At 42.9% G+C, this 21,854-nt stretch overlaps 1 protein-coding gene across 1 annotated transcript in view; it reads right to left on the reverse strand.

Moving 5' to 3' along the window:
• The window catches only part of ENTPD1 (ectonucleoside triphosphate diphosphohydrolase 1), a 77,756-nt gene extending 56,158 nt beyond the window's left edge, over positions 1 to 21,598 (reverse strand). Inside the window, exon 1 of the mRNA XM_075843099.1 lies at positions 20,951 to 21,598. Coding sequence (XP_075699214.1) covers positions 20,951 to 20,966 — 16 coding nt within the window. The 5' untranslated portion in view covers positions 20,967 to 21,598. The remainder of the gene's footprint in view (positions 1 to 20,950) is intronic.
• Between the last annotated feature and the right edge of the window lie 256 nt (positions 21,599 to 21,854).

The following is a 21,854-nucleotide window of genomic DNA, read 5'->3' on the forward strand; positions in this document are numbered from 1 at the left end:
TCGGCTCTCCTGTGTGGTGTAGTATAGAGGAGCTGTCAGCTCTCCTGTGTGGTGTAGTATAGAGGAGCTGTCAGCTCCCCTGTGTGGTGTAGTATAGAGGAGCTGTCAGCTCTCCTGTGTGGTGTAGTATAGAGGATCTGTCAGCTCTCCTGTGTGGTGTAGTATAGAGGAGCTGTCAGCTTTCCTGTGTGGTGTAGTATAGAGGATCTGTCAGCTCTCCTGTGTTGTGTAGTATAGGGGATCTGTCAGCTCTCCTGTGTGGTGTAGTATAGAGGAGCTGTCAGCTCTCCTTTGTGGTGTAGTATAAGGGATCTGTCAGCTCTCCTGTCTGGTGTAGTAAAGGGGATCTGTCAGCTCTCCTGTGTGGTGTAGTATAGAGGATCTGTCAGCTCTCCTGTGTGGTGTAGTATAGACGATCTGTCAGCTCTCCTGTGTGGTGTAGTATAGACGATCTGTCAGCTCTCCTGTGTGGAGTAGTATGGAGGATCTGTCAGCTCTACTGTGTGGTGTAGTATAGAGGATCTGTCACCTCTCCTGTGTGGTGTAGTATAGAGGATCTGTCAGCTCTCCTGTGTGGTGTAGTATAGAGGAGCTGTCAGCTCTCCTGTGTGGTGTAGTATAGAGGAGCTGTCAGCTCTCCTGTGTGGTGTAGTATAGAGGAGCTGTCAGCTCTCCTGTGTGGTGTAGTATAGAGGATCTGTCAGCTCTCCTGTGTGGTGTAGTATAGAGGATATGTCACCTCTCCTGACAAGTCTGTTTTAGTAAATACTTGTATTCCCCAAGAAATAATGTTGGAGCATCTTTTCTTAGAACTCTACATTGCGACTACGCTATTGATTCCATCAAACCGACGAAACCCCGCACAACGGAGACAAACGGAAACTATTGGCACCGGATCCGTCACCATTGAAATCAATGGTGATGGAAACGCAAACCTACTGTTTCCGTTTGTGTCTGTCAGGGCTCCGTTCCGATCGGAAGCTCAGACGGAACGTCGGAACGGAGCCCTTGCGCAGATGTGAACGAAGTCTTAGTTGTATTCACTAAAACAGACTTGTCAGGAGAGGAGACAGGTCCTATAAGAAATACAAGGCTGCTGAGCACTGAATGTCTGTCGCCTGGAGAACATTGAAACGAAACCCACCAGCAGAGAATTCCCTTTTAAATGGGTTTCTGTAAATAATTATTGTATAATGAAAAGTTCCTCAACTTCCTAATATACTTTGTGTTTCTATTTCTTACCATTTATTCATGCGGTCAGTGAAGACCTAGTACTTTTCACAGATGAGAGTTTACTATAATTCTTTCCAGTCTATACAATAATATATAAGATAAATACATGTGCAGCACAAATATCTCATCTATCCTGATACTTTGCTAATGTGTGTCAGTGTACAAAAAAAATGTATCAGTCTGAAATCCAGTCTGTTTTTCTCAGAAAGGAAGGACTAGACTGAATACAATTGTATCTACCTCTCTGCTGAGAGCAGGACTAGGTCTGTACAGTTTTTCCATTCACTGAGGAAGGAAAAATCTTAACAATGGTGAGAAATTTAAACACAAAGGGGGGAATTTATCCACCATGCCTTACCCGTTTCCTGGGGTAGAAAAGTCGCAAAAAGGACCAAAAATGTGGTGCAAATTGTGCCTTTTGTTTTGGGTTTTTTACGCAGCCCTTGCCATTTTTGTGGAAAGCGGGCGTGACTTTTTAAATAGGACAGGGCCACAGCGGCCCGAGAAATTGACTGTAGTTTACTCCGAATTGTAGTAAAATAATACGCCAGCTCCTAGCTAGCGTAGATATCACACTGTAGGGTGTAGCTAGGTAGAGGTCTGTGTCAGGTGCCGTACCTCAGCCCCCTATCAGATCACGCTTGCTGTCATTAAGTCCCACACAAACGTTACCGAAGTGTCGGGATTGTGAATAGACATCGTGTCCTGGCTGGAGGTGATGTCTATTCACTCTCAAGACACTTCAGTAAAGTTAATGTGTGAGTAAGTGACAGCACAGAGTGATCTCGCAAGATCACGCTGTGCTGAGTACATGAATGGAGAGAAGTGTATGACGCTGATTGGTCAGCGTCATACACTTCTCTTTACAACGCCCACTTGGTCAAAAGGTAAAAACACGCCCAGTTGTCTAATAAGAAAATCATTAGCATAAATTTAAAATAGGTCATAACTTGGTCAAAATTTATAGTTTTTCTAAATAAAAAAAACACTGCTGTAATCTACATTACAGCGCCGTTCACATTATGTAGGAGAGAGGGCACTTATAATGTGGTGACAGAGCCTCTTTAAGGAATTTTACGGTTTCCTGTTTTTCTTTCATGTGTCACACTAGAGAACAAAAATGTCATGATATTCCTCCAGTCTGTGTTTTAGAGAAGATGCACTTGACCCAGGTCATTTTATAAATGTGTTTGAAGAGGTTCTGTGGATAGATCCTATAATGTTAAAGCTGGTATCTGGTTTAGAAAATCCATTTTTAAATATCCTATTAGAGAATTTTGAGTTAATAAAGAAGGAGTTCCCATTCAGGACCCTCATTTTTTTTTTATAGCCGGGGCAGAAAGGGACTACAAAGAACGTTTTTCGCTCAGGAGGAGGACCCAGCCATCCGTAGATTACATGGACAGCCCATTTTAATGAAAATTATGTAATACTTAATTTCCCCTGTGGGTGCACTGCGGAAAAATTGATCACTTACTGCCAGGTTTCCCCACAGACTACAGCGGATCGCTGGGGATCCCAGCGGTGAGACACCCCGAGTCCAGCTTATTGTTAATGTACCCTTCTAACAAAAAAACAAAAGGGATTGTCCCAAGCAGACAACCCCTTTACAAGTTGGTGAATGCATCTGAAGACACAAAGTGGCTTCCTGGTCCTCTGATTATGGGCTGACAATTTTAGTATGCCATAAGTTATTAACAATCAAATTTTCTGTAGAATCTTCTTTCATCTGCATAGACCCTTTGGTGAGACGTCTTGCTAAACTTGATTGCATGAGAGAGCCTGCAAATTAGCATATAACATGACGAAACTTGGCGACTGTTTAGTGGCTGCAGCTACAACCACTTACTTCTGCTAGAGCACTTTATACATAGTCTAGCACTACAGGGTCTGTCCAGGGACAGATCATCTTTAACGCTGAGACAATCTCAAGGGCATTAACTGGACAACCTTCATAAAGTGAGACCACCGGCTATAACACATACTGACAGCTGCACATTTAGTAATATACTCATTTCAATTGGAGAAATCGTAGAATACATGGAAGCCTCCAGGGCAGGGGATGCTAATAGAGGGGTGTCCTAAGAACCCCACCCTATTACATTCATATGTCCTAATAGTGCATAAAGGCCTTAGTTATCCAGTTGGGACCACCCCTTTCACCATTTAGTGACCCCTCACTGTATTTCGACAGTGGGTGCCACAGATCCCGAGTCTTCAGCGACGGCTTTTGTTGTCGCTGCTTTAAGGCTCCTGCAATCCAGCATGAGCAGGCTGGGAACCCAGATCAGGCCTGCCAATGATTAATGTCTCAACAGGGGGCTGATATTGTCTGTAACTGGGGCCCCTACAGCCCCAGATAAAAATTATAAAGTGTGAATGTCCCCTAGAAGTCTTTTATGACCTCTTGGGGGATATATTATGTAACAAAATATATACATACATTTTCATCCGAAACTATACATATTATGTCAAAACGACTTAAACAAATTTTTTTTTACACTTTACCCCAATAAACCTGAAAAATAAAAATAATATATCTGTCACGATCTGTGGGTATGTGGACCCACTGGGCCGTACCGCCGTAGCGGGATAGCAGCTGGCCAATCAGAGTACCAAGTCAATATCTAAAAAGTCCAAGCACAAGGGTACCTGTAGTAGTTCACACAGTAGCAACGCATAGGCACAGATGGGTCCTTGACAGCAGACGCCAGCCGTGGTGTAACACAGCAGGCGGAACTGGTGGCACAACACGACTCCAACAGGTTTAAGGCACAGGAATAAAATAGCATGGGATACAGGATACAGGTAGCAAGGCACGGGAACAGGATAACACTAAGTGACCATTTGCAAGACTAACATAGGAAAACATAACAACGCTCAGGCAATGAGCAAAGGGACAGGGCCCGTCTTATAGTCCAGGGTGATCATGGGCTAATTAATGATTTCTATGGCCAATTAAGGCCGGGCACGAGCGTGTGCTCGCACCCTACGGGACACAGCGGACCGGAGCGTAAGTGAGCGCTGGTGTCTCCTGGGGAGGAGATGCGGGCCAGCGCTTACAGATCCATGGCTGCGGCTGTCGGGGGGGGGTGAGTAATCTCAATTGTCTGATACCATGGACGCTACAATATCCCTAAAAAAAAAAGTATTCAAAACAGTCCCTTGTGTGACATAAAAACGCTGCACAAATTATTTTATGTAGCCCAAAAAAAAGAAATAAAAAAAAAAGTTACGGCCGTTGCACCACCATGTGCGCTAAATTGCTAAAAAGGGTCTGGTCATTTAGGACCAAAACACCCTGGTCATTAAAAAGTTAATGTTAAGATAATGGTTAGACACGTTGCAGAAGATACAATTCAACAGTTTCTGAGTAAGTTCATTATGAACATTACGATAAACTCCTCCATCTTTTATCTTTGTGCAAGTTGTTGATTATATCAGTGTGCTCTGTAATATTCTCGTCACTTATTTTCTTCACATATGGCTGATTTACAGAACTATTAAAGTCAGATATGATAATTCTTCCAACTATTCATACCTATATTTTTGAGTATAGGGGGCACTGTGATAATTGGTTAACCCCAGAAAAGTGAAGATATTAAAGAGATACTCCAGCCAAAACGAACATTTTCCCATTTGTACCATTCAGGTATTCCATGTGTCAGTCTCTCACCTGTTATTTTTCTTGCTGCTTCTATCTCTATATATCAGACTGGGATGTTGCTTAGCCACAGTGTAAGGGTATGTTCACACGGCCAAATTATGGACGTAATTCGGGCGTTTTACGCCTGGAATTACGTCCGAAATTACAGCTTGAAAGCGTTGACAAACATCTGCCCATTGAAAGCAATGGGCTGACGTTTGTTCACATGAGGCGCATATTTACGCGTCGCTGTCAAAAGACAGCGCGTAAATAGACGCCCGCGCCAAAGAAGTGTCATGTCACTTCTTCAGACGTAAATGGAGCTGTGTTCCATGGACTCCATGGAAAACCAGCTCCAGTTACGTCCGTAATGGACGCGCCGTTCAAGCGCCTGCACATGCCGTTACGGCTGAAATGACGGGGCTGTTTTCTCCTGAAAACAGCCCCATAATTTCGCCCATTACGGACGCTGCTGTGTGAACATACCCTAAATCAGGCTCGGTGACACGCTTTCTCTACTGGAGTCTATGTAGATCTATTTGTCACCCATCAGAGGCTTCAGCAGTTCCTGTACCACACTAGTATTACACAGGGGGGGGGGGGGGGGAACAGAAATTTCTATCATCAGCTACCACTGATACTTAGACAGGTTCCTGTCACACAGGTATACTGTAGAAGAATATGGTGCGGCCTCCCTGTCTGTATACTTATGGTTTCTCAGCTTATTTAGGAGAATACAAAGAACGATAATCACAGTGTCCCCCAGCATGCAGAAATGGTATGGTCTTTAGCTGGTCATGTGATGCTGTGCTGAAGCATCATGGGATTGATAGCAAAGCAGAGAGGAAGAGAAAGCTGGGGAAACCTAAAAATCAAGATGGAGGCGTTTTTTAAAGCACAGAAAAGGCAGCCATTCAAAAAGTAAGTAAAGTATACATAAAAGAAGTGTAAAGTGTGGTATTTAGTCAGGTGGGGAATGCAGATATGGAAAGTTGAGTTTCCACTGGAGGTCTTCTTTAAATTTAGTTTCTTAAGGCAATAGAGAAGAAAGATTGAGGTCCCAAGTTTGAAAAGGAACAACTAGAAGCAGAGAGGTCACGAAATTGCCATTTGCCATCACCACTCTTTTTGGTAGCCCATATGAAGGAACTCTCCGGAGATTCTGTAGTGTCACCCACAGACGACAAGGCATCTGGAAAAACTGTTACTTCAATAGAAAACTGTGATCCCTTTAAATATCTTTACTATCTACCTTGGGAATGTGGACGCCATCATTGAGTTACTGCATTTCACTCAAGGTTGGACTGATCCTCCGGTGGGCGCAGGCTCGGACACAAAAATGGGTCCTAAAGGTTCAGCAGAAAACAACCCTATTCGGAGCCAATCACTTGCCACTAGTGTGTATTTCTTATGAGTTACAACTTCCGATTTGATCCCTAGCACTGGATTTAAATACCCTGGCCAAAGCAAGGTGGCTTGTAGCCCCCTGGGACACATGACTTACTGAAAATGTTGCCCTAAAGTGGGCGTAGCGACCCTCACCATTGTTTTAGGGCACAATTTTCAGTAATGTTTATTCAGATGAGGATATTATTTATGGCAAAGAATGGGGATAGAATAGCAGTAACTCTTGGGCCACTTTGACTTCCTTTATTTTCGGGGGTTCCTCATTTTAGTGTAGCAAGAAACACCAAAGTAGCTGTGACACAACCATCAGTAATATCTCCCAGAAACTAAAGCCAGCTACAGGTTCTTCTACATAGAGCAAGTATTAATCATCAGTCTGACAAATAAATGTCTGCCAAATAGACCAGCCAGCGGCTTCAGTATTACAACCTTCACACAGCGCACAACGCGTTTCAGTGCCATTTCCCGGATTCCAGGTGTTCCTAGAACCTGTGAAGGCTATGTTCACACCTCACGATTTGTTGCAGATTTTGATGCAAATTTTTGAACGAAAGCAAGAAGTAGTTTCAAAATGAATGGAAAATATAAGGGAAGATTTTAAGAATTTTATACTTCTCCTTGATCTACTTCTGGCTTTGGCTCAAAAATCTGCAGCAAAATCTGCAACAAATCGCGACATGTGAACATAGCTTTACATCTCTGATACTTATGTATCCTGCACAGCAACCTTGTTTATTGCCATCTGGCTGCGAACACTCACACATTCCTCCAAATACCATTCACATTAGGTAGTAATTCAAGTTACTAGACAACATTCAATGACTGAAATGAAGACAGACAAGTATCAGGCGTGGGCTGTGAGTAAGTACAAATTCATCCATAATCCCAATGGCCATCAGCAGTTTATATCATATATAAAATACCAAAATGCAGCGTTGTAAACAGTAATCTGCATATAAATGACATAATAATACACAATGTGAGCAGCTACATGTAATGTATACTAGAGAAAGGCTGAAAAGAACGTTAAAAAACAACATGTCCACCTAAAGCCATCCTACTAAGGGCTCATTCAGACGAGCGTCCGTGAAAATCACGCACAGCACACTGACCCATTGATTTCATGGGGCCATTCACGCATGCAGGAGTTTTCACGCAGCGTGTGTCTGTTGTGTAAAACACACTGCATGTCCTATATTGGTGCGTTTTTCACACACCTATCGCCCATTGAAGTCAATGGGTGCATGAAAAATCACACACAGCACACGGATGCACAACCGTGTGCTGTGCGTGATTTACGCATCAATTCAATTGAAAATAATAAAAAAATAAAATAAAAGATGTGCTTTGCGAGTGCGTGAATAACGCATGCCCCTCGCAACACACTGATGCATAACGGACCAGATTCACGCCCGTGAATCTGATACGCTCTTGTGAATTTAGCCTTATGGATTATCTTTATTTCCTACACAAAGTTCTGGGTAACAAATGATGGTAGTTATTAAAGTGGCCATACGGAATGTCACCCAGCTTTTCATAAGACCTTATTGGCATAAAGAGATGCATGTGAAGTTACTTACCCCATTCCCTTTGTCCTATGAGTTTGCTTTGTACGTGTAAAGTTTGCTGCAATTCATGAAGCAGGTAGCCCAGGATGAACAGAGCTAGAGGTTTCTCCTAGACAGGGCGTTGCTGCAGTGCAAAGTAATGTGGAAAAACACACAAAAGGAATAGTGATTCCAAAAATTATAGGTGGAACTACTGAGCTAGTTTTCTTTCTTCTGGAGAAGAGCTTTTTTGCACACAGTGAATCCAGCAGGCATGATTTAAGAAAGACAACTCCTTTTAAAATAGAAGCCGATGGGATCAACTGATCGCCGCAGATCTGGCTTCTCTAAACCCCAGCAATCAGCTATTATTGACAGAAGGGAGCTGCTTCTGGCCAGAGATTTGCCCTGCAGGGGCAATGTAGCATTACATGCCGAACATTCATTTCATGATCATATAATGCATGGACGGGTCGGGTCTTACAGAGCGGCTCTATGTTCTGGATCCAAAGGGGGTTGCGCACAGGGGACCCCAACAATAACTTCCATATGCCCGGATTTAAAGTTGGTATTTGTGTTCTTCTGCAAACCCGGGATTGATGGGTAAGTATAAGGGTATCAATACCTATACCAGACTGTGAAGACTACTAGTATATCCAGAAAATGAAACACACATAGCACAAGTCATGTACCATGACAATATAAAATAAACTTTATTGAAATATACAGAACACATTGGCCATCAAAATATAAAAACAATATAGCACACAGTTAAAAAGGAGAGTATGGAGGAGCTGCGTGAATAATCCAATATATATGCTACCATACTAAAAACATCCTGTGATGTGGTAACAAATGCAGATATCTATAGAAAAGATAATCATACAGATCAAGTATTTGGACAACAGAAGCACATAAATATATTTAGCACCTGACAGAAGAGCACACAATTGTGCATGCATATAAAAGTATACAGCTAGAGCTCCAAGTTGCACCCAAAACAAAGACCATGCTTTATAAATAAAGGATATTGCACAAACCCATGGACTGCATGACAGGAAGCACGCAGGAACACTCCACACTGACCGCCCCCGACGCACGTTTCACCGTCAGCTTTCTCAAGGGGTACTGACTGATGGGATAGTGGTTGTTTTAAATATAAAATGCAGAGGGAGGGGACTACACGAATAGCCAAAAACTAAGCAGTGTTCACAGCATATGGAGATCTGCAATCACAGATCAAATTACACCTACCATGCTGCAGGCACCATTAGGCTATGTTCACACAGGGTACTTTGCAGGAGGAACATCCGCCTCAAAATTCTGTTTGGAAGTCCGAGGCAGATATTCCTCTCCCTGCACGCCGATTTACGCTGCAATTCTCGCGCCGCTCTTCGCCCGCGGCCATTGAGCGCCGCGGGCAAAAAACAGCGCGAGACACGCTTTCTCTGCCTCCCATTGAAGTCAATGGGAGGTCAGAGGCGGAAGCGCCCGAGGATAGGGCATGTCGCTTCCACTTCCCGCGAGGCAGTTTTAAGGGTATGTTCACACTTAGGGCATGACCACACGTGGCGGATTTCCTCCGCAACTGTCCGCATCAATGCCGCACAGAATCTGCGTTGCAGATTCTGCTGCGGATCTGCACAAAATGTGCAGTACATTGATGCGGACTAGCTGCTGCGGACTGCGGAAAAAGTGCTTCCCTTCTCTCTATCAGTGCAGGATAGAGAGAAGGGACAGCACTTTCCCTAGTGAAAGTAAACGATTTTCATACTTACCGGCCGTTGTCTTGGTGACGCGTCCCTCTTTCGGCATCCAGCCCGACCTCCCTGGATGACGCGCCAGTCCATGTGACCGCTGCAGCCTGTGCTTGGCCTGTGATTGGCTGCAGCCGTCACTTAGACTGAAACGTCATCCTGGGAGGCCGGACTGGAGACAGACGCAGGGAGTTCTCGGTAAGTATGAACTTATATGTTTTTTTACAGATACATGTATATTGGGATCGGTAGTCACTGTCCCGGGTGCAGAAACAGTTACTGCCGATCGCTTAACTCTTTCAGCACCCTGGACAGTGACTATTTACAGACGTCTCCTAGCAACGCTCCCGTCATTACGGGAGCCCCATTGACTTCTTCAGTCTGGCTGTAGACCTAGAAATACATAGGTCCAGCCAGAATGAAGAAATGTCATGGTAGTAAAACCAATACGCTCCGCAGCACACATAAGATCTGCGGACTTCATTGCGGAATTTTGACTCTCCATTGAAGTCAATGGAGAAATTCCGCCATGAGTCCGCCACTGCTCCGCAACAGACAGAGCATGCTGCGGACACCAAATTCCGCTCCGCAGCCTATGCTCCGCAGCGGAATTTTACGCCTCGTCTAAACGAACACTGCTAAATTAAAGTGTAAGTCAATGGACAAACGGCACCGCTGCGGATTAACGCTGCGGAGTGTCCGCAGCGGAATTTTAGTGAAATTCCGCCACGTGTGAACCCGCCCTTAGCAAAAAACGTCTGAAAATACGGACCTGTTTTCAAGGGAAAACAGCTCTTGATTTTCAGCTGTTTTGTATTCAAATTGGTGTTTTTCGTGGCTTTTTTTACAGCCGTTTTTGGAGCGTTTTTTTCTATGGAGTCAATGAAAAACGGGCGCGTAAAAAAACGACCTGTCGGAACAGAATGCCGTTTTTTCCATTGAAATCAATAGGCAGATGTTTCGAGGAGTTCAGATTCTGATTTTTCAGCCGTTTACAGCCTGAAAAACGGCCGAAAATAAGCAGTGTGCACATACCCTTATTTGTACAGCACTGCAGAATATGTATCATGAAGTAGTCAGCATTAGGTAACTAAACTTTTAAAAAAAAATTGACATGTCATAGTGATAGGTCAGAAGTTTTGATCAGTGGGGGTCCGGGTGTTAAGACTCCGACCAATTGCTAAAACAAAACGGCAGAAGCGTTCGGGTGGGCAGTGTGCCAATTCATTCCAAATTTTATTTCCTCGGGAAGCCGAGCGATCGGAGTACGGACTCATAGACTTTCGATTGAGTGCGTACAATGCCCCGAGAAAACAAACGATCAGAAACAAAGTGGCACAGCGCTCACCTGAGGGCTTCTGCTGCTTTGTTTTAGCGATCGGTGGGGGTCTCAGCACTGGGACCCCCAATGATCAAAACATCGGACCTGTTAAATGTTTTTTTAAAATGTAGTTTCTCTTTAAAGGGCAAGTACACTTTAAACAACCATTTTCATATTGCATGTATCCCCCCATACACACACATGATCATATTCCCTGCATGAATGCCCACTTTAAAGACAAGGAACTATTTTCAACGCTTATCTACGGCCCTATTTGTGCCTGCAATACCGTCACCTGGAGAAATGTTTCTAGAGAAAACAACAAATGGCCTAGGGACTGTAGAGTTTAAACAACTGTTCTGCCCATTCCCCATGGGTTATATCCACGTTACGTAGCTACCAAAAGTGTTTTTGAAGTTTACAAAGCGCTCTCTAGAGCAAACACTGCATTGCCTGCGGGCTCCCAAGACGTAGCTCACGACTAGCAACCGAACATCGAGAATTATAGCTACAAAAACATATCACAGAGGCCGAGATAGGAGTCATCATACATCAAACACGAGTTTATTCAACTCATCAGTCTTCATTCCAATAGGCAGGAAGTATCCGAATCCCCGTGCTTTCCAGTAATGCGGAAGGAATGCTATATACTGTATTGAATGCCACAATATAATATCTGTAATTGCTATTGGTAAATGATGAGTTGTATCATTCATGAATACAATCTAATATCTGCTATGTAATGAGGCATTGTGTCACCTCTTATCCAATTCCAAAAACACCTGGAATATTCATCATGTGTCTAATGCGAATATATACACCGGCTCACATGGCTCTCCAATTTGCCAGGCCTCAAGTAAGAAAACATGGCTTATATTTTAAGAGAGACTTTGAGGGGCTGTCCAGATTAGAAAACCCATTTTCATACACCCTATTAAGGAATTGTGAGTTAATAGAGTGGAGGGGGGGGGGGGGTCATCGGTTTAGGATCCTCATCTTTTGGCCAGAGGAGAGAGCTGTTACAAAGAGCGTCTCTCGCTCCGGAGGACCTGTCCTGTCCTGCATTACACAGACTAGCTATTGATTTGAATGAGCACTGTGTAATGCTTAGTTTCCCCTGTGGTGGCGCTGCAGGGAAATTGAACAGTTATTTATAAAGAGAAAAATATAAAAATCTAAAAAGATCTCTCAAAGCAAAACAGAGTACAGTACAAATAGTACGGTGCCACCAAAACTAGAACCAATCTGGTATATAGAGGCACCCGACACTTGCTTATAAAATATTGAAAGAATTTTGTATTGATACAAAAATATGTATTTTCATTTAAAATTGAACAACTATCATAGGATTACCCTTGATGCAGTTGTTCAATTTTAAATTAATATATATTTTTGTATCAATAAAGAATTTTTTCAATATTTTATAACCAAGTCAAGTGCCTGTATATACCAGATTGGTTCCAGTTTTCCTTTTCTAAATTGAACACTTAGGGTATGTTCACACGGCCTATTTACGGACGTAAATCGGGCGTTTTTGCCCCGAATTACGCCCGAAAATAGCGCCTCAATAGCGCTGACAAACATCTGCCCATTGAAAGCAATGGGCAGACGTTTGTCTGTTCACACGAGGCGTATATTTACGCGCCGCTGTCAAATGACGGCGCGTAAATAGACGCCCGCGTAGAAGAAGTGACCTGTCACTTCTTTGGCCGTAATTGGAGCCGCTATTCATTGACTCCAATGAATAGCAGCGCTAATTACGGCCGTAATTGACGCGGCGTTCAAGCGCCTGCACATGCCGGTACGGCTGAAATTACGGGGATGTTTTCAGGCTGAAACATCCCCGTAATTTCAGCCGTTACGGACCCCCGCCGTGTGAACATACCCTTACTGGCAGGTTTCCCACAGATAACAGCTGATCGCTGGGGGTCCCAGCAGGGGGACACTGTGCGATAAGCTTATTAACAAGGGACCCTTCTAACAATGAGGGATTGCCCAAAATGGGCAATTCTGTTTGGGATCACTGTTCAAAATAGAAAAAAAAACAACTTTGTCAAATATATTTATACAGTTGGAATTGTTCTTCGGTCCCTCCCTCCATTCAGGGTGATTATTAGGGTATGCGCACACAACCTATTTTCAGACGTAATTCAGGCGTTTTACGCCTGAAAAGACGGCTCCAAAAATCTGCCCATTGCTTGCAATGGGTCTTAGGGCTTATTCAGACGAACGGGATATACGTCCGTGCAACGCGCGTGATTTTCACGCGCGTCGCACGGACCTATATTAGTCTATGGGGCCGTGCAGACATGTGCGTGATTCATACGCAGCGTTGGTCCGCCGCGTAAAAGTCACGACATGTCCGTTCTTTGAGCGTTTTTCGCGCATCACGCACCCATTGAAGTCAATGGGTGCGTGAAAACCACGTATGCCACACGGAAGCACTTACGTGCGACCAGCGTGATTCGCGCAAGAGCTGTGAAAAGGATGAATGAAAACAGAAAAGCACCACGTGCCTTTCTGTTTACAAACATCCAAACGGAGTGTCATAATGATGGCGGCTGCGTGCTTTTCGCGCAGCCGCGCATCATACGGGGCTGTCACACGGAGCGGTCAAGTGCCTTTTGCGCGCGCAAAACGCAGCGTGATTTGCGCGTGCAAGACGCACACGCTCGTGTGAATCCGGCCTAACGATCTGTTCAGACGAGGTGTCATTTTACGCGTCGCTGTCAAAAGACGGCGCGTAAAAATACGCCTGCGTCAAAGAAGTGCAGGACACTTCTTGGGACGTTTTTGGAGCCGTTTTTCATTGACTCCAATGAAAAACAGCTCCAATTACGTCCGTGAAAAACGTGAGTACTTGCAAAAACTTCTGAAATTCAGGAGCTGTTTTCGCCTAAAAACAGCTCCGTAATTTCAGACGTATTTTGCGTTTGCGTGTGAACATACCCTTAGGCTGCAGGGATGTTATCTCTATAGTCATGTTAAGTCCTGGGGCCGCGTCATACAATTTCTATAGGCCATAGTGATAAAAAGTCCAGCGGCAGCCATTGCATGACACGGTCACATGATGTCACGTCACTAGTCGACACAATAGAGAGACTGATGGGAGGTCAAGAAGAATTCGGACAGTAAGTATATTCGAACGTTTTTGTATTTTGTACAGGTTTCCAGACTTGTTCAAAAATGAATGTCCAGATCCTAAACAACGTTTACATTTGGTAAAGGAGCATAAAATCTAACGTCATACAGAAGGCAATAGGCACTGACCAATCTTTCTGTCTGTATATCATAAGCCTCTGCATACAGTATAATGGACAGGAGTGACTACTTGACAATAATGCAAAGCTGGATATTATAATATATTTTTCAACCTTTATTCATTTTTTTTTTTTTTAAAGAGAACCTGTCAATGCTCTTGTGCTGTGCAGTAAAGAGGATCGATCACCTCTCCTGACATATGTACTTTAGTAAATACTTGAATTCCCCATAAAAGAACGATTCTGGAGCATCTTTTCTTAACTTTACGTTGCACCATTCCTCTGTTATTCCGCCTACAAATTTGTAAAAAAATTGGACAACTGGATATTACCAGTTGGGGGCGTGTCCCTACGCAGACTGACAATGTCCAATCAGTGCCCACTGTATCAGACTATGTACGCACACGCCCCTTTGATAAGGGAAATGGTAATACCTAATTTCTTTATATGTTTCTAGGAGGAATAACAGAGGAACAGCACAATGCAGAGTTCTAATAAAATATGCGACTTGTTATTTTATGGGGAATAGAAGCATTCTCTACAAAAGACAAATATTTCATGTGAGGAGTTCCAAAGATATTGCTCATGGACCTCTCCAGGTACCTGCGGAGTGCTGTGCAAAAATTGGAAAAATCTCAGTGCTTGTTCTGGCTGGTTAACTTTCATGTTCAGCACAGGCAGTTTTGCTGTATTGCTCCTATTACATTCAACAGGAGAAATAATGGAAGACTGAATGCTGAATATGGAAGCCAAGGAAGCAATATGAGCCCCCTCCAACATGAAGCATGGATCCTGGGTTGTCTAGTAGCATTTCTCTGGGGCATGCAGCTAATGCAATGCAATTCTCCTGTGTGGTGGAAGAAGTGGATCAGTGGGTTGGCAGTGGTGGGCCCTTAGTGCAGGTAAATAGGGAGTACCGTCAGGGACCACTTCATATATATATATAGTGTAAAGTACAAAGTTGAATTATAGCATGGACAGAAGGGGAGGTTTCCCTGGTACCTTCACCTCTCTGCCCCCACCATGGTCTGATTTTATAATGCCAATATTTAGAAACTATACAGTGTAAGGCATAATGTAAACGACCATTTCTGTTTTGCAGACCAAAAAACGTGGATGCTAGTGGCTTCCGTGTGCTGTCCGTTTTGTTTTTTTTGCCGATCCATACACTAGAAAGGGTGAGACGGACCGCAAGCAAGGACAAGAATAGGATATGTTCTATAATTTGAGGAACACACACACAGATCCGCAAAAAAAACAAACGGATGTGTGCATGCCCCCATAGAAACGACTGGTTCAGTATGCTATCCGCAATTAAAAACCGGATAGGGCACTGAAGAAAATAACGGTCATGTGAATGAGCCCTTAGTATTTGGGCCATAATATGTAAAAGGATTTTCCCACTGTTACTTTTCGAGGGATATTCCATTACTTGTTGACTATTGGGAAGCCAACTACTGGGACCCCACCGATCCTCAGAATGAAGGGACCGCAGTGCTAGCTAAGAGCCATTTGCCGCTGTGCAGGGAAAGAGCCAAAGGAGCTACTGCTCCTTCGTTATTGAGAACAGCGGGGTTACCCGGGGTATTCTAGCACTATGCATAATATCATATGTTGGGAAGACCCTTTCAAAACTTGGAAGCCAGGTCTCCTACACACTTCACAGACCTGGATCCTATTATGGTAAAATGGATATGCTTTGTAGTGCTATGTAGCGTAAAATAACGTATGCAACCATCACAAGTAATAATAGTGCGAGGAATATCTGGATACTTGTACAGTAGTCCTGTACATTGTATAGTAACTCTTCATGTAACTGGCGTCTCAATGTGTTGTTCTTTATTTTATTACTACTTTTTGTGTATTGCTTTTATTTAGTCTAATCCTTTTTTTATTTTGTGCTTTAGAATGATTTAATATTACTGTAATAATAGCACCAACATGAAATAACATTGTAAAGAGACAAAACACTTCAATGACATGCTTTCTGGTTGAACATTTCACATGTGGGTCACTTATTGGAAAGACCGTTTCATATTGGTCAACCATGTGGTTCACCTATTTACAAGAAGAGACAAACATAAAAGCACGTACAGCACAAAAAACGAGCCACAAACACTCTCCAGTAAATAACACACAAAAGGACTTACTGTAAACCTTGTCACCTCCGAAAACCCCTTTAAAATGTCGATTCTGTAAGTTTTCTATTTCTACTCACTTCCAATCCCTCATTATAAGGGCAAGTTCACACGTAGTGTAAATACTGCAGATTTTCCGCAACAGATTTCAGTGCAAAAAAATTGAACAAATCTCATCCACACGCTGCGTAAAAAAACTTGCTGAAAATCCGTTACAAATTCCGTTTTTTTTAAAATCCGCAGAACTTTATGCTGCGGAATCACTGGTTTTCGGTTGTGGGTAATTTTTGCGGCAGGAAAGCGGCGATTCCACCGCCTAAATCACAACCTCAAAAAAAAAAAAGCCTTTACTTATGCAGATCTCTCTTCTTCTGCTTCCAGCCCGGCCGCCAGGGATGGTGTTTCATCCCATGTAACTGCTGTAGCCAATCACAGTCTGCAGCGATCACATGGGATAAAACATTATCCGAGGAGGCCGGGCGCAAAGACATCAGAGAGACGCGCGCCATGGCTCACGGGGAATGTATATGTGCTTTTTTTTTTTTTTACCTACCATCTTCCGCAGCGGACATTTCCGGACAAAAAATATTGCACCACAATTTGGTGCAGTTTTTAATCCGGAATACCTGCGGGGACCAGGGTGGATATGGTGTGTAATTTTGCGCAGCGTATCTACCCTGTGTGAACAAGGCCGGGTTTCCACGTAGCGTAAATGCTGCGGAATTCCTACAATGCAACTCTGTGCGGAAATTCTGCAGCATTTACAGTAGCAGCAAAGATTTAGAAAATCTCATGCCCGCGCTGTGGGAAAAAAACGCAGCATAAACGTTATGAAATTGACCTGCGGTGCGGAATTTAATTCCGCAGCATGTCAATTTATGCTGGGTTTTTGTTGATTTTCCGCTGCGGCTTTTCCCTATTGTATTCAGTGGGGATGCAAATCCTGCAACAGAAAGTAATGTGTTGCGACTTTTGTGGCGTATTCGCAGCAAAAATCACAACTGCGGAAAAAAATTCATACCCAGAACGCCCTCCTTCTTCATGGCCTGCAATGTCATCCAGGGAGGCCGGAACGGACATCAGAGGAGGGAGGGGGCAAGTATGAACGGCTTTCTTCCGCAGCGGATATTCCGTTTGAAAAACCGCACCACAATGTGGTGCGACTTTTCGGACGGAATCTACTGCGGGTTCCAGGTCAGTCACGCTGTGTGATTTTTACGCAACATATACGTCCCGTGAGGATCCGGGCCCAAAGTCAGCAAATTGGCCGTGCGCTGCATGATGATGACGGGTCCTAGGAGTCCTCTCTTTGCATCAGCATGCAGCGCACGGCTCGTTTGCGGGCCTACAGTGAGGGAATGCAAGTTTATAGAAAGATAAAAATTCCCTGAGTCTCTTTCAGGGAACCTTTAAGAGGTATACTAAGGGGCCAATTAGATCGCATCTACGGATGCAACAGGTGATAATTCTATCTTTATCTCCCAATTCCACTTTTACATTCTTGCATCCTCGTCATAATTTAACAGCATTCCCGTAGTTCATCAGTATCTATAGCACTGCTCATCCTGAGCTTCCTGGTTCACTAATGCATTGCCCGAACTGTGGCACTTCTATAGACTGAGGAGTAAAAATAAGGATGAAGGGGTAATTTTAGGGTAAAATAAAGGTTTTTTGAAGAGGGGGGGGGGTGTTTTTTAAACTGTAACATCAAGAATATCAATGACTATTTGCTACATCCTAGATCTGTGCTCTACGCAGTGTTATCTTACTGCACAACAAGGTCATACCATTCTGGAAAAAGATGATAATTATAACTTCTAGCAATATCCCGGGGCCTCTTCTCCCCCATTCACTATTTAGAAGTGTCGCACAGGCACTAGGTTGAAGTGCTGGACATTGTGACGAGTTGTGTCTGATCTGTTGTGTCTGATAGTGTAGGATCTATGAAGACGATTTATGTTTGTACATAATTGTTACACAAAAAAAAAACCAAAAAAACAAAGTCTGAGAACATAAACACCTGACACAAAGAGACTTCCGGTCTGGGCTGATTTGAAACATAGAATAGTTAAAACTTCAGGATACAAAGTTACAGAGTTCAGAAAACCAAGACTCCTAAATTTCTGCATTTATACTTTACGTAATAACTTGCTATAATGGATGATTTAATTATGCAAGAGTCAGGCCTTATTCACACGAACGTGTCTGTTTTGCACACGCAAAAAATGATGCGTTTTGCGCGCGCAAAAGGTCCGTGTGTCATCAGCATATGGTGCGTGGCAGCGTGATTTTCGCGCAGCCGGCATCATTATGACACTGGTTTTATGTTGACAAACAGAAAAGCACGAGATGCTTTTCTATTTTCATTCATTTATTTTCCTACTGTATCGCGCATCACGCGCGGCACCCGGAAGTGCTTCCGTGTGCCGTGCGCGATTTGCACGCACCCATCGACTTCAATGGGTGCGTGCTGTGCGAAACACGGGCAAAGTATAGGACATGTCGTGAGTGTCACGCAGTGCACATACGCTGCGTGAAATTCACTGACAGTTTAAACGGCCCCATTCACTAACATTGGTCCGTGCGACGTGCGTGAAAATCACGTTCGTCTGAATAAGGCCTTATCGTGTGAGTCAGGACCTGAAAGATAGTCGTCTTATTTTTTCTTTTTTTTGCAAACCTATTGTCTATAACCTATATACACACACTACATCTCCACTTGTACAGATCTCCAGGTTACTTATTATATCTCAATTAGGCCACTTTCAGAGATAGCGGCAATATGGCAGCTTTTTACCAGTTGTATTGGATATATCTATAGGATGTGCCACCAATGTCTGACCCCTAACAATTGCTAGAATAAAGTGGCAGCACCGGTAGGAAAGTGCCGTGCCACTACATCTCCTGGCGGCTATTGACCATTGAGGACCTATGGAAGTGCATTCTCTGTACAGCTCTGCAGAATGTGTTGGCGCTATATAAATATAGACATTGAACCAGGGGCCATAATGACAATTCACTGATGTAGGTCCCTAGGAAAAAAGGTTTTAACATTTATTTTAATAAAAGGGTTACTCTGCTAGTTAAAAACAGAATCTCTTACTGACAGACCCCTTAAATAGATCTATAAGAGAACTTATTTTCCCGTCATTTTTACATTAAAAAAAACACCAAAAATATCCAACAAAAGCAGAGAAAATGCCATGTGTGATCCTAAAGTAAGTGTTGGGACAGTTAAGTGAGTGCTAGTGTAGCCACTAACCTACTACTATTAGGGCATCTATTAGATTCCCTCATTTATGGAGGTATTTCTCAGTGAGATATCCCTCATGCAGTAAGATTGTTTCTAATGTACTATGAATATTGATATTGGAAGAAATCACAAGTAATACTGCAGGAAATATAGGTACACTAATAAATGGTAATACTGCTAGAAACACAGGACACTAATACAGTGTTCTGCAAACTGCAGCTCTCCAGCTGATGGGGGAACTACAACTCCCAGCATGCCCTAACAGCTACTAGGTGTTGTAGTTTTCCAACAGCTGGAGACCAACCAGCTTCAGACCACTGCTGCCACACACACATATATATATACACACATATATATATATATATATATATATATATATATATATTACAGTTATAGCAATAGAAGCCCCAGGTCATACTATTAACCACATAGGATATATAATATTCACTATGTCCTATCAAAAAAAGTATAATAACAAACTACAATAAAACATAATGCTGGTCATACTATTATCTGTACTATACAAGCTCCAATACTGAATATACATCCAATAGGTCATACTATAAACCACATATAATACTTACTGTAGTATCCTAAGTACTATAAAAGTATAATAAACAAACTACAATAAACATAGCACAGGTCATTCTACTTTATGTACTACACAAGCTCCAATAATGAATAAACATCATACAGGTCATACTATTAACCACATAGGATACCATAGTGAATAGTATACAGTATGTACTATACAAAGTATAATAAACAAACGACAATAAACATACTGCAGGTAATACTATAATATTGCATGTACCATACTATTAACCACATAGGACACCATAGTGTACATGATACAGTATGTACTATGCAAAGTATAATAAACAAACGACAAAAAAAAAAATACACAAGCTCCAATAATGAATAAACATCATACAGGTCATACTATAAACCACACAGGACACTATAGTAAAAATACTACAATATGTACTATACAAAAGTGTAATAAAACAAACTACAATAAACATACTGCAGGTAATACTATAATATTGCATGTATCATACTATTAACCACATAGAATACCATAGTAAATATTCACCCTAGGACATAAAACAGGGTATAAGTAACACTGGATACCAACATGAATATTGTACAATTATTTCTGGTTACACTAAAACTGCTCGTAGTACATAATTCATTGAAAACTTTTCCAGGCAGCAGTCACAATACACAACCTTTACCTCATTGCAGTCACTAGATACATGCTGGAGTTTGTATGTTCAATGAAACAATGTATCAAATGCACTGAAAAAGTTGTGATCTGGAGTGATCTCCCCAGCCCAGAGCTGGAAGGGGTTAAAACTTAGAGAGAGAACAGAGCTAACACTCACCCTTTGGTTCTTCCATCAGCTCTGCTGCTCCTTGCTCAGCCTGTGCCTGCTGCAGTCTCACTGAGAGATGCACATGAGACTTGCCTATTTAACGGTGCATGCATGTGGGTGGACTCAGCTTTTTTTTTTTTTTTTTTTTTTTACATTGAAGATCCCAGTTGACAGGAGGTCAGTGTCTCTTGATAGTGGATCTGGGTGATGGAGAAGACACAGAGGCCTGGCAGCTGCTGGAGATTGGGATTCCTCTAGGATGGATATGAGCAAGATCTCAGTCTATCATGTCTTCAGCTTGAGCAGCAGCAGCAGCAGCATAGCCCAGTCCCATGGAGGCTTTCCCTTGCAATAATAATAACTCTGTGTTGCAGACAGAGGAGGTCATTATTCATCCTTTGAAGCAGCTCCACACAGGAAAGAATACATATGAGAAAAGGAGAGGGAGAGAGAGAGAAAAATATGTCCTGTTCTTAAAGAGCCAGTGCCTGCCCTACATGGCTTGCAAGCACACAATGCAGCCTCTCTATGTGGGCACAGACATTTCCATCAGATCACCTTTCATTTGCAGGGCTGATTGTTCGCCTGGCTGGCTGCAGAGCTGTCAAAACAACAGCTAGGAGAGGGAAGCACCAGGGAATGAGGTGCTGGGATTAGCCAGGAGTAACACACTGGGTTGGGTATAGCAGCAGCACTTGCTCATTGGGGAGGTCATAGTATACAGGGATGGCTTGTGGATTACTCCATTAGGTAACTTGGAGCCTTCTGCTTCTCTATCCATTGTGCATTATGCGTTTTATGCTCCACTGAAGTGATATAGGATGAATGAGTTGGGATTAAATAAATGCATGTAATTATAAGGCGTGGTTATATCTGAGAAGGTTTAATTGGAATGAGACATACGTCCGATTCC

Source organism: Rhinoderma darwinii, chromosome 11 (assembly GCF_050947455.1).
Source record: "Rhinoderma darwinii isolate aRhiDar2 chromosome 11, aRhiDar2.hap1, whole genome shotgun sequence".
NCBI lineage: Eukaryota > Metazoa > Chordata > Amphibia > Anura > Rhinodermatidae > Rhinoderma > Rhinoderma darwinii.